At 40.0% G+C, this 14,552-nt stretch overlaps 1 protein-coding gene across 1 annotated transcript in view; it reads right to left on the bottom strand.

Moving 5' to 3' along the window:
- PDE6C (phosphodiesterase 6C) overlaps positions 1-14,552 on the bottom strand; it is a 47,071-nt gene that overhangs the window by 1,397 nt on the left and 31,122 nt on the right. Inside the window, exons 16-21 of the mRNA XM_066238677.1 lie at positions 7,673-7,773; positions 6,113-6,220; positions 5,961-6,024; positions 3,768-3,842; positions 3,571-3,654; positions 3,023-3,179 (exon numbers count right to left, since the gene is read on the bottom strand). Coding sequence (XP_066094774.1) covers positions 3,023-3,179; positions 3,571-3,654; positions 3,768-3,842; positions 5,961-6,024; positions 6,113-6,220; positions 7,673-7,773 — 589 coding nt within the window. The remainder of the gene's footprint in view (positions 1-3,022; positions 3,180-3,570; positions 3,655-3,767; positions 3,843-5,960; positions 6,025-6,112; positions 6,221-7,672; positions 7,774-14,552) is intronic.

Genomic DNA, 14,552 nt, shown 5'->3' with positions numbered 1-14,552 from the left:
GATACAAAATAATGTTCCTAGTTCACAGAACCTTCTCAGCATAATAGGAAAGAAAGCCAGAAATAATTCCTGATGCACCTAAAATATGGAAGATCCATGTCCGACAACACACTGAATACTAAAAACGTCACGAGCCACTTAAAGGATCTGATAGATCCTGTTCAGCATAAAACTGAGATAAAGATTCAATGTAATTGTACTAAAAAATATCTTTACTTTCACTTGCTCAGTAAAATTACACTTCTGTTATCTTTTTGCAGTGCAAATGAGATCTTACTGCTTTCCTGTTTTGGGGGAGATTTATCGGTATCGCTTCCTACCCCGCCATTACTCTGACGTCATCTCTGCTTTCCTGTTTAAATCCCATTAATGACTTCCCACTGCTCTTCTGGAGGTCAGATCCTAGCAAGGTCCTGCACGGCCAGCTTCGTCTGGTACTTTGCCTGCGCTGCTCTCTACTCTCCCGCTCTGCACCCCTTCCTAAGTTCTTCATTGCACCAAGCTTATTGCCACTTCAAGGCCTTTGTCCTTATTCTCTTCTTTGCTTCTCCCCCAACCCCTTCTCCTTTCTTTGCTTAGCCAAAGCCTAATGTGTCCAGAGTTTAGCATAAGCATCCTTCTTCAGGAAAGCCTTGCCTGGTGGCCCAGGTACTCACCTCATACTTCCTCTGACAGTCCGGTAATTAATTGTTCATTTATTGTTTTTTTTGTTTTGTTTTGTTTTGTTTTAAAGAGGTGAGAGAGAGAGAGACAGAGAGGGAGAGAGAGGAGACAGAGAAGGGGGAAGGAGCTGGAAGCATCAACTCCCATATGTGCCTTGACCAGGCAAGCCCAGGGTTTCGAACCGACGACCTCAGTATTTCCAGGTCAACGCTTTATCCACTGCGCCACCACAGGTCAGGCTCATTTATTGTTTTAATATCTAGCTCTCCCACCAGAGGGCAGGCTCTATGAGATAGGGACCCCATCTTTCCCCAGGGCCTGCCTAACAAAGGGCTTTGTACAGAATAGACACCCAATAAGTACATTTTCTCCCCTGGTATGTAGCTAGCCAGGTGGCTCAGACCCCCTCAGAGGGGAATCAACAAAGGGGCCGGAGGATAGCCCTTAAGCATTAACCCCTGGGGATGACATCCAGGCCTCAGTCGTGTTTCAGCTCCACAGAACAGCAGGAAAACCAGACAAGCAATAATATCAAGGCTGACCTCAGGACCAACTCTACCGCTCACAAAAATTAGGAGATATTTCAAAATGAATATGAAGCAATAAAAAAAAAAGAAGTATTTGATTTTTTTTTATTAAACAAGAACATCAGAAAAGCAAACAGCAAGTCAAAGAAAGTTTAATTATGCAAATGAGATGCAAAACCAACTTTTATTTCATTGGTGAAAATGCACTGTACAAAAAGTCTGTAAGTACTGGAGTGTCTGCATGTTCCCCGATCCCCTAACTTTTGTGAGCAGTGTACATTGACTAATGATCCCCTGTCCTGGGATCAGTGGACACCGTAACCCTGCAAGGACATTTTTTAGAGAGCTGATTAATATTCTATTAAGATCCTTCCCTGGGACCTCCCCCAAACTCTCCACCCTTAAAAATCCCTAGGATAGAGGACCTAGTGAGCTCTCCCTCCCAGGAGCATGCCCACGCCTTCCCCTCCCCTAAATTCTTCCCCCCAGGCGTGTTACCTTTACCCTTCTTTTTGCCTCTGTAACTTGTTTCCTGAGCCTGTTCCTTCTACGGCTCATTTCTTCTACCCTTGTGACTTTTTAAATAAACTTTCTCTTAGCTCTGAATTATTTCCTAGCCAGAACTCAAGTACTGAGGTCTCTGAGCCGAGGTCTGGTCTGACCCCACTGGCCTAACACCTGGAGCCGTTTTCTTGCTGCCACCAACAACCTCACCTGATTCTGTATTTTTCATATTATTTCTACAAACTCGATATTCTGCATAGATACCTCTGGAGCCACCTTCTAGAGTGGATGGAGAAGTCTAGCTCCGACCCCTGCTTCACCTGGACCAGTCAATTCCATCTAGAATTATACTTCAGATCTTGTTTTGGAGGAAAAAAAACCCTAAAAACCACTAACATGTTTTTCTTTTTTTTTCTTTTTTAGCAAGAGAGAGACAGACAGGAAAAAAAGAGAGAGGAGAAGTATCAACTCGTATTTGTGTCTCTTTAGTTGTTCACTGATGGCTTCTCATACGTGCCTTGACTGGGAAGCTCCAGCCAAGCCAGTGACCTCTTGCTCAAGCCAGCAACCTTGGGCTTCCAGCCAGTGACCTTGGGCTTCAAGCCAGGGACATTTGGGTTCAAGCCAGCGACCATGGAATCATGTCTGGGATCCCATGCTCAAGCTGGCCACCTCCCATCAAGCTGGTGAGCCAGTGCTCAAGCCGGCAAGTTCAGGGTTTCAAACCCAGGACCTCGGCACCCCAGGTTAATGCTCTAGCCATTGCACCATCACCAGTCCGGTCCACAAACCTACGTCTTAAAATTATCAGATTGTGTACACTAAAGCAAGTTCAATGTTTGTATTTACTTTGTATGGTTTGGTCATGTGAGATTAAGCTCAGCTTGACTTTTGGCCTCTCAAAAGAGGGAAAAACAAATTTCATCTAATATTTTTCTTTTTTTTTAAGTGAGAGAAGAGGAGATAGAGAGACACACTCCGGCATGCGCCCTGAGTGAGATACACCCCGCAACCCCTGTCTAGGGCCAATGCTTGAAAAATCTGAGATACTTTTAGTGCCTGAGGCCATCACTCAGACCAAAGAAGCCATCCTCAGAGCCTGAGGCTTTCACTCGGACCTACTCAGCTATCTTCAGTGCCCGGGGCCATGGTCAAACCCACTGAGCCACTGGATGTGTGAGGGGAAGGGGGAGAGAAGGGGGAGAGGGGCTGGGAGAAAACAGATGGTTACTTTTCTTGTGTGCCCTGACCAGGAATCAAACCTGGAATGTCCATATGCCAGGCCGACGCTTTCTCCACTGAGCCAACCACCCAGGGCCCCATCTAACCTTTTTCAACTGTGTGTCCGTCTTCCTGCTTTTTCACCTCTTCTTCAATGACCTTCATCTTTGCATCATATTCATCAGCTAGGGATTTCCATTCCACTCTGTTATTCTGAAGGCCATTCAGCATAGGTGTGACTTCCTTGTGAAACCGTGAGAACTCCTACAGAGAATTTTAGGTCAAAAGCTACTTAACTTATATGGTTGGTATTCAGTATTTTTCATTTGCAGAGGAACTAAAAGACGTTACAATGCTCAGAACTGCTAGGGTGGATTGAATTCAGTGCCTTGGAACTGGGAAAGACAGGTGCGTCCTTCCTGCCGTCTTTCCTGCCTGCCTAAAGCAATCCATTCAATTTGCTCTCAAGTTCTTCCTCCTTTTATCCCACTGTTGAATAAGATTTTGAGACAACACCTCACACTACTTTGGAGAAATAAGGATATCACTAAGGGCTTTCCTTTCAGGGCCCTTTTGAGTTTGGCTATAGCTTGGGAAAAAAAAATCTCATTCAGATGATTATGTATTTCACTCAATAATCAATTTGTTTACTTACCTTATATACAAAAGTACAAACAAAATCAATAAATCCAACTTGAAGTTTAGGTAGTTCATCTTTTTTGTTTCTGTCCATCATAGGCTAGAAAGAAAAATAAATCCTTTAAAAAGTTTTCTAAGGTTCAGTGAACAAAATAGACTGATTTGTATTGATAATTTTTAATAACTAGTGTGCTTTTATGTCAAGGCCTTTACAATAGGTTGTTGCTGTAGCACTGTTCTCTCCAGATCTCCTTGTTCCCAGAATTCACTTGCAACCAGAAGTGCTACCTGTAAATAAGAAAGACTTGGTTCATGAAAGCAACCTATTAATAGAGAATTTGCATTGTATTAGTATGAGTGACTTTTAAGAATAGGGTTTATAGTTAATGTTTGAGGTATTATTATACCATATGCTCTTTGGTTTTACTTCTCTTTCTTTCTTTCTTTCTTTCTTTCTTTCTTTCTTTCTTTCTTTCTTTTTTTTGTATTTTTCTGAAGCTGGAAATGGGGAGGCAGTCAGACAGACTCCCGCATGCACCCGACTGGGATCCACCCAGCACGCCCACCAGAGGGCGATGCTCTGCCCATCCAGGGCGTCGCCCTGTCGCGACCAGAGCCACTCTAGCGCCTGGGGCAGAGGCAAGGAGCCATCCCCAGCGCCCGGGCCATCTTTTGCTCCAATGGAGCCTCACTGCGGGAGGGGAAGAGAGAGACAGAGAGAAAGGAGAGGGGGAGGGGTGGAGAAGCAGATGGGCGCCTCTCCTGTGTGCCCTGGCCGGGAATCGAACCGGGGACTTCCGCACGCCAGGCTGACGCTCCACCACTGAGCCAACCGGCCAGGGCCTGCTCTTTGGTTTTAAGAAGTTGTTATTTACAGATTATATTGAAATGGGAAAGGGGAATTTCTCCTCCTCCCAGTTTTCTAAACTCATTCCGGGAGTGCCTACCTCCTGTTTGCTATCACCACTACCTTGCAACAGTAAAAAGGGGAGTTGGGCAGATGTTTCATTCTCATATGATATGTAATGTATATATTACATAATTATACATTGTATATATTACATAATAAAATATAATAATTCTTACATAATATATATGATGTATAACAATATTATGCTTCAAGATCTAACACCTCCCAAGTCCTCCTTTTGTCCTGCTTACCTGTTAGCATCTAGTTTTATATCTGCATATGTGATATGCACAAGCACTCACACATGCGTGCACAGAGATTAACACACAGCTTTACTTGATTATGATATGCAGATATTTGAGAGTTAATTTATGTAGGTTTCTAAAAACCCAATATCAAGTATACTGAACACCTACTAGCTGCCTTGCATTGGCAGAAGACAGGCTTGCCAAGAGGAATAAGATGTGACATTTTTCTTTAGGGTGCTCACAGTCTAGTGAAGACAGTCATGTCAACAGTGTGGTCAGTGCTATAAGAGTAATAGTACGAATCAAGGAGATTGCTATGGATCAAGGAGAAGGGAGTAAAGATGAGTTTAATAAAGGAGGGGGTTGCATGTTGAAGATGAGATTGTAGGAGCAAAACCACCCTTAATAGAGGAAAGCACTAATGATTCACCCTCATACTGATTTACTGCCTCTGCTTAAAAAAAAAAATCATGCAATCCCCGAATAAGTGTATATAAACTTTTTACAGCCTGCTCAGTGATAAAGAATTCTTTCAAGAAAGCATTTTCTTCTCAATATTCCTTCTATTTATCTTGTTCTGGGCCCTGATAAAAAAGACTGACATTTGCCCCTGGCCAGTTGGCTCAATGATAAGAGTGTTGACCAGGCATGTGAGGAAGTCCCAGGTTTGATTCCCGGTCAGGGCACACAGAAGAAGTGACTGATTCTCCTTCCTCTCCCTTCTCTTTCTCTTCTTCTCCAGCAGCCATAACTTGATTGATTTGAAGGTGTTGGCCCCAGGTGCTAAGGATGGCTCCATGGAGCCTCCACCTCAAGAGCTAAAAATAGCTCAGTTGCAAGCATGGCCCCAAATGGGCAGAGCACAGGTCCCAGACATAGGTCACCGGGTCGATTCTGGCCAGGGATTGCATGATTCTGTCTCAAATACGGAAAAGAAAAAAAAAAAAAAGACATTTGTGAGCTGTTGAAAGCTATGTGCCTTTCTTCATTAATAGAAACCGAACAGGGAACATTTTATTTTTGTCTTAACTTCTCAAGTTCCTCTTTCCTTCTTTTTAAATTATAAACCAATTGTTTGAGAGGACAAGTCCAGGGTAATGAAAGATAATTGACTGTAAAATATAAAGTCATATAAGTGACAGCTAAAATAGAATTCTGAGGTTGCCAACTATCCTCATGTTGAGTTTTACAGTGGGACCCAGACAGTCCTTGAGAGTGTGACAGAGAAGGAAACGTAACTTTATTCACCTGACTTTGTACCTCCCAGGGTTTGGTTATAGCTGACAAGTCACATGCAGTCATCATCATCGCCCTTTGGAAGAGAACAAAAATTGTTAATATAGAAAGAAATACCAAATAAGTTATTTTTGCCAAAGGTAAATATAACTCTGACTGCTCACATGATAATCTCTTTTTTGGTTGGATCAGTGGTTACGTATTTGATGGCCTCTTGTTCGGTTTCCATTTTTTCACAGGCATCAACAATTTTTTGAAACATGGTTCTCTTCCTAAAAAAAAGATGCAGCTATGCAATAGCATATAAAAACAGGGGTAAGAGGAAGGTATCTTTAACATGAGCTTTTCAGATTTCCTGAAGCACATCCAATAATATATTGATATGGACCCCAATAAATATATTGGTGCATAAAAGTATATCCATATTTACATGACTATATCTGAGACAAACTTTATAAACACTGTATTGTTCAGTTAAATTATCTTATTGCATAACTTCTGTTGGGGCAACTTTTGTGAATACCATGTGGTGTAAAATTGAAGATATGCAAACCTTACAGTGATCTCATTTCTAGGGAGAGTTTAGTGGAAACTCTCATATGTATACAAGGGCATAGAAAGCAGTATTATGAGCAATTAGGAAAAATTTGAAATAATCTAAATGTCCATGAATAAAAGAATGGTTAAATTAGTTGTGGTATATATATATTTAAAAGGAATGAACTAGATTTCCATTTACCGCCAAGGTAAATCTTTAAAAGGAAATGTTGCGTGAAAAAAGTAAGTTGCAGAAACCTATGTACAGTATGAAACCAATTATAGAACATTTTAAAACACACGTCACAATACCATATAAAAACAGAGATGGAAAGAACAAATACTCATCAACATCTGGATGGTGATGTCTGTGAAGGAGAAGGGAGGGGTCTTTCATGGAGTGGGGGGGGGGGGATGCCTCACTTCCATCACTTTTTTTCTCCTTATAAAAGATCTAAGACAGGTGTGGCAAAACCTTAGCATTTGTTGAATCTGGGTTATGGATATTTGGATATCAATTATTTATTCTAAGTATGTGTCTTCATGTTATGTACTATATAATAATTAAATTTTGAATTAAGAAGGATCAGAGAGGCACAACTTGATACTGTTCATTCAAGTTATTAACTATTTGGATCCTATAGCTTGTTCACCTTGTTCTAACCCATTTTCAATATGCAACTTCACAGTTCACTAACAAGAAAATGTGCAGAAGCTCAAAGCGCCTGGTCCTTGGTAACTGTTATGATAAATAAGTTGACACTCTGCTGTATGTAACTCAGAACGCTGAAAGTTTGGTTAACGTGCATCAGGCTCACCAACACTATTCATCTCCCTGACTCTGACAGGATCAAATGTCAGACTCAGATCAAATGGCAGCTTCATCAGGACAAAAAGCTACCCTGTAAGCTTTTGTGGTATCACTCCTCTGGCAACGCACCAACCTTGCTGCATATGCTTCAACTCAAATTTCCTCAGATAACAAACTAGTTAATATTAGGGGTTTAGCTATTTAAAATGTTTCCAGATGTCTAATAAAATTAACTGTTAGGCATCTTGAAGGTATTCTATTGATTATCCAGAAGAAAAATGAATAAATGTGTATGTGAATAAATGCCTTTCAAGTTCAACGCAATAGATCATTTATGGAAGGCAGACCCACACAGATATAGAAATTATGTACTTACTTGAAGTATAAAGCCAGGTCAGTTGCTATTATCGCAACTTCAAACAAATGAATAACTGTTTCAAACTGGCGTTTATTTAGGTTCTGGAAGATATTTAAACTCTGTAAAATCAAAATTCACAATAAAGGGCAATCATTAATTTGCGTTTGATTCAACAAATAAACCAAACCATGCCTAACAAAAATAAAGATTATTATATTACAGAGAGAAGAAAACTAAGTCTTCCACTGTTTTGCTTTCAACTTTTATATCTTGGATTAAGTAAACCTCTCTACTTTAAGTAAGATAAATTACCTATAAAAAATAGATATTATTAGCAAATGTTCATGTGATCAATGTATGAGTTTTTGGAATAAATAAAAGTGTTTTCTTACAGGATCACTAAAAAAATAATAATAGATTAGAAATTTGCTTGTATTAATCGAAGAGCTTTAATAGAGTATTCGATAGATGCCCAACTGTTAGACATGTCAATTACCCACCAGGTAATTTCAGAGTGATCACAGAAGCTGTTGCGAAACTTCCAGAAACTGCTAATTACGCTGGTACTTATGTGTAGGAAAAATAATGAAATCCTCCCAGGCTTTTCTTAAAATGTTCTCTTGCAATTACATTTTACAAAGGTTTAACTAGACCTTTCTTCAAAGAGTTTCCCATCACATTTCCTACTGCTCTAGAAACCCAGAGTGGGCTCTGGCTGGGAAGCCTGGTGGTTGGACATGCCAAGGGTGCAGGTTCGATCCCCGGTAAGGGCATGTACAAGAATCAACCAATGATGGAATGAATGCGTGGAACAGCAAATCGATGTTTCTTTCTCTCTCTCTCTCCCCCTTCTCCTCTCTCTAAGAATCAATAAATAAGAATTTTTAAAAATTAAATAAAAATTAAAAGGAAAACTGGAGTATAAAGTTGGGAGTGATTTTTAAAAGTTCTGATATTCCGCCTGACCAGGCGGTGGCACAGTGGATAGAGCGTCAGACTGGGATACAGAGGACCCAGGTTTGAGACCCAGAGGTCGCCACCTTGAGTGCAGGCTCATCTGGTTTGAGCAAATCTCACCAGCTTGGACCCAAGGTCGCTGGCTTGAGCAAGGGGTTACTCGGTCTGCTGTAGCCCACGGTCAAGGCACATATGAGAAAGCAATCAATGAACAACTAAGGTGCTGCATCGAAAAACTAATGATTGATGCTTCTCATCTCTCTCTGTTCCTGTCTGTCTGTCCCTATCTCTCTCTCTCTCTCTCTGACTCTCTCTTGGTCTCTGTAAAAAAAAAAAAAAAAAAAAAAGTTCTGATATTCCAAATAGACCATTTTAGGCATACAGTCTAAAGGACTGATATATAGTGATTCTGCCAAATAAAGTTGACTGTTATGAAATACAGGAAAAGTTTCACTAGAAAGAAAAGAGGAAATAGTCTATTAACCTACATAGTGATCGAGGTGACATAACATAGAAAAGTATACTAGACTAAGCACTAATAACAACTCGCATAATGCTTACTACTTACCAGGCACTATTCTAAATGCTTTATGAATACGTACTCTTAATCTCTCAACAAACCACAACACAGAGAGGTTAAGTAACTTTCCCAAGGTTAAACGGCAAGTACACGGCAGGGCTGGAATCTAAACCAATGCAGCATGGCACTACACTGTCTCTGAGTACTCTCACAGGGAACCCAGGCTCAGTTCCCAGATTTACCACTTGGCAGTTGTATAATCCTGGACATGTCACTTAACATCTGTGTGTATTTGCTTTCTCAAACGGGGATAATAACAGCTGCCCTGCCTAACTGCCTAGCACTTAGTCTATGATCAATAAATATTGGTGGAATGTTGACTCAAATGAGATAACTGAGTGCATTTTAAAACCGTAAATTGCTACAAAGGCGGTATCATTATTCTTGTTATATAAAGTTTTGAGGCTAGCTTCAGGTTAAAATAGAACTGCAAACCCCAAGGCCAACTATGGCTCCTGTCATTCCAGGAGATTGAAATATTAGAAAGCAAAAATGGACCTGACCAGGTGGTGGTGCAGTGGATAGAGTATCGGACTGGGATGCGGAGACCCAGGTTCGAGACCCCAAGATCACCAGCTTGAGCGTGGCTCATTTGGTTTAAGCAAGGCTCACCAGCTTGAGCCCGAGGTCGCTAGCTTGAGCAGAGGTTCACTCCATCTGCTGTAGCCCCCCATCAAGGCACATATGAGAAAGCAATCAATGAAAAACGGAGGTGCCGCAACAAAGAATTGATGCTTCTCACCTTTCTCCCTTCCTGTCTGTCTGTTTCTATCTGTACTTCTCTCTGTCTCTCTCTCTGTCTCTGTCACACAAAAAAGCAAAAAATGGACAAGAACTCAAGTTTTCTGTATTATATGTTATACATATAAACCTTCACTTAAGTCATCTTTTTTATAACTACTTCCAGGACCAAAAAAAAAAAGGAAAAAAGTACACAGCAGATATAAGAAAGGGAAGCTGTGAAATTTTTTGCTAAAATAATGAGTTTATAATAGCAACTATAATTAGTCTTTTTGAATTGATAGAATAAAAAACGACTGTTGAACACACCAAGAAGTATAAGTAAAAAAGCATGTCTAGATCAAAATCGATTTCTTACTTGAGACAGTTTGCAGCAGTCCCTTGGGCATACAATATCTATCCATACGCTCTGAACCAAATCTTCTGGATACAAGCTATTTTTTTTAAGACTTTATTTATTCATTTTTAGACAGGAGAGAGAGAGAGAGAGAGAGAGAGAGAGAGAAGGGAGGAGCAGGAAGCATCAACTCCCATATGTGCCTTGACCAGGCAAGCCCAGGGTTTCGAACCGGCGACCTCAGCATTTCCAGGTCAACGCTTTATCCACTGTGCCACCACAGGTCAGGCCACAAGCTATTTTCAGCCTGGTCTGGATTGGCCAGGAAAAAGGAAGAGGAGAGGGGGCATTTATAACTTTAATCCCACTTAACATGCCCCTCAGTTTGGCACCACAGTGGCCTTTGAACTGGCATGTGTATGTCAGTGAGTCACTGCCTTTATTTGCTCACTGCTGTACTTTTTTATGTTCCAAATGTAATATGTATTGTAATTCTGACATATACTTTGTGGATCCAGTAATACTTAAAGTCATCCTTGACTGCTGTGGGGGGGGGGGGGGACGACCGCAGGGCATCTGTGGAAATGCTTTAAACTTTTAGACAAATGAGTGTTATAAGCACATGAAGTCATTTTAATATTCATTGTACACTGAAAATTTGTTAAGAGAGCTCTCGCCACACATGCACAAAAAGGTAAATATGTGAGGAGATGGGTATGTTAGTTGTTATCTTGACTACAGTAACCATTCACTGTGTATATCAAAACATCATGGTGGGCCCTGGCTGGTTGGCTCAGTGGTAGAGCATTGGCCTGGCGTGCAGAAGTCCCGGGTTTGATTCCCGGCCAGGGCACACAGGAGAGGCGCCCATCTGCTTCTCCACCCCTCCCCCTCTCCTTCCTCTCTGTCTCTCTCTTCCCCTCCCACAGCCAAGGCTCCATTGAAGCAAAGTTGGCCCGGGCGCTGAGGATGGCTCCGTGGCCTCTGCCTCAGGTGCTAGAATGGCTCTGGTTGCAACAGAGCGACGCCCCAGATGGGCAGAGCATCGCCCCCTGGTGGGCATGCCGGATGGATCCCAGTCAGGCACATGCGGGACTCTGTCTGACTGCCTCCCCGTTTCCAACTTCAGAAAAATACAAAAAACAAAACAAAACAAAACAAAAAACATCATGTTGTACACCTTAAATATTTGTAATTAAAAAAATAAAATAAACAAATAAAAAGTTAGGAAGAAGAGCCAAATAAAAACAGAATGGGGAAGGGAGGAAAGCAAAACAGCCTGCTGAATTTAAATAAATAACCCCGTAGGCTAGAACTTCCTGTCTCTGCCAATGTCAGATTGTACAGAGCACATGAGCTATAACCATCGAACAAACAAATCAATATTTATTTTTTATGCACCAATTATTTTAATGTATGTTGCTTCCATTTGTAAACCTGAATACCTGCTGCTATTTGTTAAATATATGTGTATGAGCGAAAAAATACATATAAAGAGAAATATAAAAATAAATGAGTAATCCTATTGTGCTCCATTTAAGTCATTCTTTTTCCCAATCCAAAATAATAAAACAGCTGTATTAAAGCTGAAAGAGTATCAGAGGTCTGTCACTTTACAAAGTAAATCAATATTGGATTTTAAAAAGATAAACAATGGCATACTTCAAAAATTGGTAGAATTAAGGGAAAGAGGTGTAATTCAACTTTGCCGTACTGCTTTTTAAATAAAGAGCACAATAGGCCTGAATTTCACTTATCTTTTTTTCCTCATTTATTTTCACTTTTATCTAAAATCATGTACAAGTCTACTAACTGAAAACACCTTAATTCCACATCGTTTTATATTTTCTCTTTGATTCCTTTCGTAGCAAGATTCTTTCTTAAAAGCTTCTGAGTGGTTTCTTTTTAAGATATGGATACAGATTCATATAAAATATCCTGCTTCTGTTTTGTGTTAGTTCCTGGAAAACTCTTAATCGAATTTGTGGCCATGTCTAAAAATGTTCATACTTCACTGTACACATTTTGGGAACATTCTGGACCTTTACCACACTTTGTCTTATTTTTCCATTAGCCTTTGATTTCTTTTTCTTTAACGTTAAATGTATTTTTGGAAACTCCACTTAATCATTTTGGAAAAAATTGAGGATTAAACACATATACATGCATGTAATTGTTGTGGTTTTTTTTAAAGTAAGCAAAGGCAGAGCCTACGATCCTTTAATTAGAGCCAGGGCTCATTTTCTCAAGAAAGAGTTTGTTTTTATTCTCTTCCTACTATTAAAATGTCAATAAAAACATAAATTTTGTGTAGCGCACCAAAATAGGTAGAAGTGACTCTAATTCATTCTGATTAGGGCTCCCAGGTGAGGACAGGCCACAGAAAGTACAGGCAGTTCTAGTTTCCATGTTGGAGAAGACTGCCAACATGCTCACGGCTCGCTGGTGACCGTACACAAGATACTGAATTTCTTCTTCGTGCCTTCTTTGTGTAAGACGGGGTTGGTATAAAAAAGCATCAATAGCCTGACCAGGCAGTGGCACGGTGGACAGAGCTTCAGACTGGAACGCAGAGGATCCAGGTCTCAGGCTTGAGTGCGGGCTCATCTGGTTTGAGCAAGGCTCACTAGCTTGAGCCCAAGGTCGCTGGCTTGAGCAAGGGGTCACTTGTTCTGCTGTAGCCCCCTGGTCAAGGCACATATGAGAAAGCAATCGATGAACAACTAAGGTGCCGCAACAAAGAATTGATGCTTCTTATTCTCTCCCTTCCTGTCTGTCCCTATCTGCCCCTCTCTCTGTCTCTGTCACACACACACACACACACACACACACACAAGCATAAATAGAATTATCATACACTGTGTAAAGAAGTGGTTTTGAATAACAAAAAGGTTCTGCTACTTAGGCTAATTTATTTTGTCATTTCTGCAGAACACTATAATATTAAAATGTATATTCTTACAAATTTGACTAACAAGGTTTTTCCAGCTATTCACACAAGTGAAAGGGTGGGTTTCTGTCTGGCTAGAGTTTAGATGATTCTAATTCTCGAAGCATTGAAGCCCTCTCGACTGGGATATAAGGACATTTTAGGTCAAAGTCTATTAATATGCAAAACAAAATGTTTGAGTCATGCCCATGAAATGCCAAAATTGCTAGCTAAATCCTAAAGATCTTCCTTATTAAAAAAATAAAAAGGGTTTTAATGTAGATTTTTTTATACAAAAATAAGTTGCATTGTCTATATATGATGGCTAAAATTTTCATTTTTTTCAGCATTCAATTCGCCTGTTTATTAAAAGCTCTGTGATTGCATTGCCTAGCAACTCTATTTACAGGCCTTAAAAGTCTGCAATTAGCAGCTTGAATAGCATTGTAGACAGGTCCTCGCTAGGATGGTAAAGATTACTGAGATACACTATTCCTGTTTAGAAAGAATAATAAACCTTTATATAGCCATCAAAACCAGTTCAGACTGCAGAGTAAATAACATTAAAATAAATTAAGGTGGAAAACCACAACTCTTTTATAAACTCTCCAGTCCCAGAAGGAAAAAATATATGAGATAGAGGAGCTTTCCAGTGTTAAGCATTTAAATATTTGACTGTAGTTTTAACATATTTTTCTTTAGTAAATAAATGTAAAATGAAGTAATAAAATTTAAATACATTTGACATGATTTGTCTGTGGTATTACATAATCACTGGGAATTATAGAAAATTTTTATTCAAAAATATAAGATTGTGTCAACCAATAAAACAAAGATTTATAACAAATGGGGTGATTTACAATTTGCTCTTATCTCTGACTTGCTTTCAATTCTCCTTTTAATTCTCATAGAACAGGAATTATTTTATGGCATAAATCTTAGTGCAGGGAGAGGTTCTGGCTATGCATCAGAATAATTAAATTCCTTTTTTTTCTTTTTTTATTTATTTTTTAAGATTTTATTTATTCATTTTAGAGAAGAGAGAGAGAGAAAAGAAGGGAGAGAGAAGAGGAGGAGGAGCAGGAAGCGTCAACTCCCATATGTACCTTGACCAGACAAGCCCAGGGTTTTGAACCAGTGACCTCAGCGTTCCAGGTCCACTCTTTACCCACTGCGCCACCACAGGTCAGGCCAGAATGATTAAATTTCTTGTTTAAAATGCAGAAGCCCAGTCAGTATGTACGAGAAGAAGCCCAGAATCTGTTTTTTGTTTTTTTTTTTTTTTTTTTTTTTTTTTTTTACAGAGGCAGAGATAGACAGGGACAGACAGACAGGAACAGAGAGAGATGAGAAG

Source organism: Saccopteryx bilineata, chromosome 7 (assembly GCF_036850765.1).
Source record: "Saccopteryx bilineata isolate mSacBil1 chromosome 7, mSacBil1_pri_phased_curated, whole genome shotgun sequence".
NCBI lineage: Eukaryota > Metazoa > Chordata > Mammalia > Chiroptera > Emballonuridae > Saccopteryx > Saccopteryx bilineata.
This window is presented reverse-complemented; position numbering and strand designations above follow the sequence as displayed.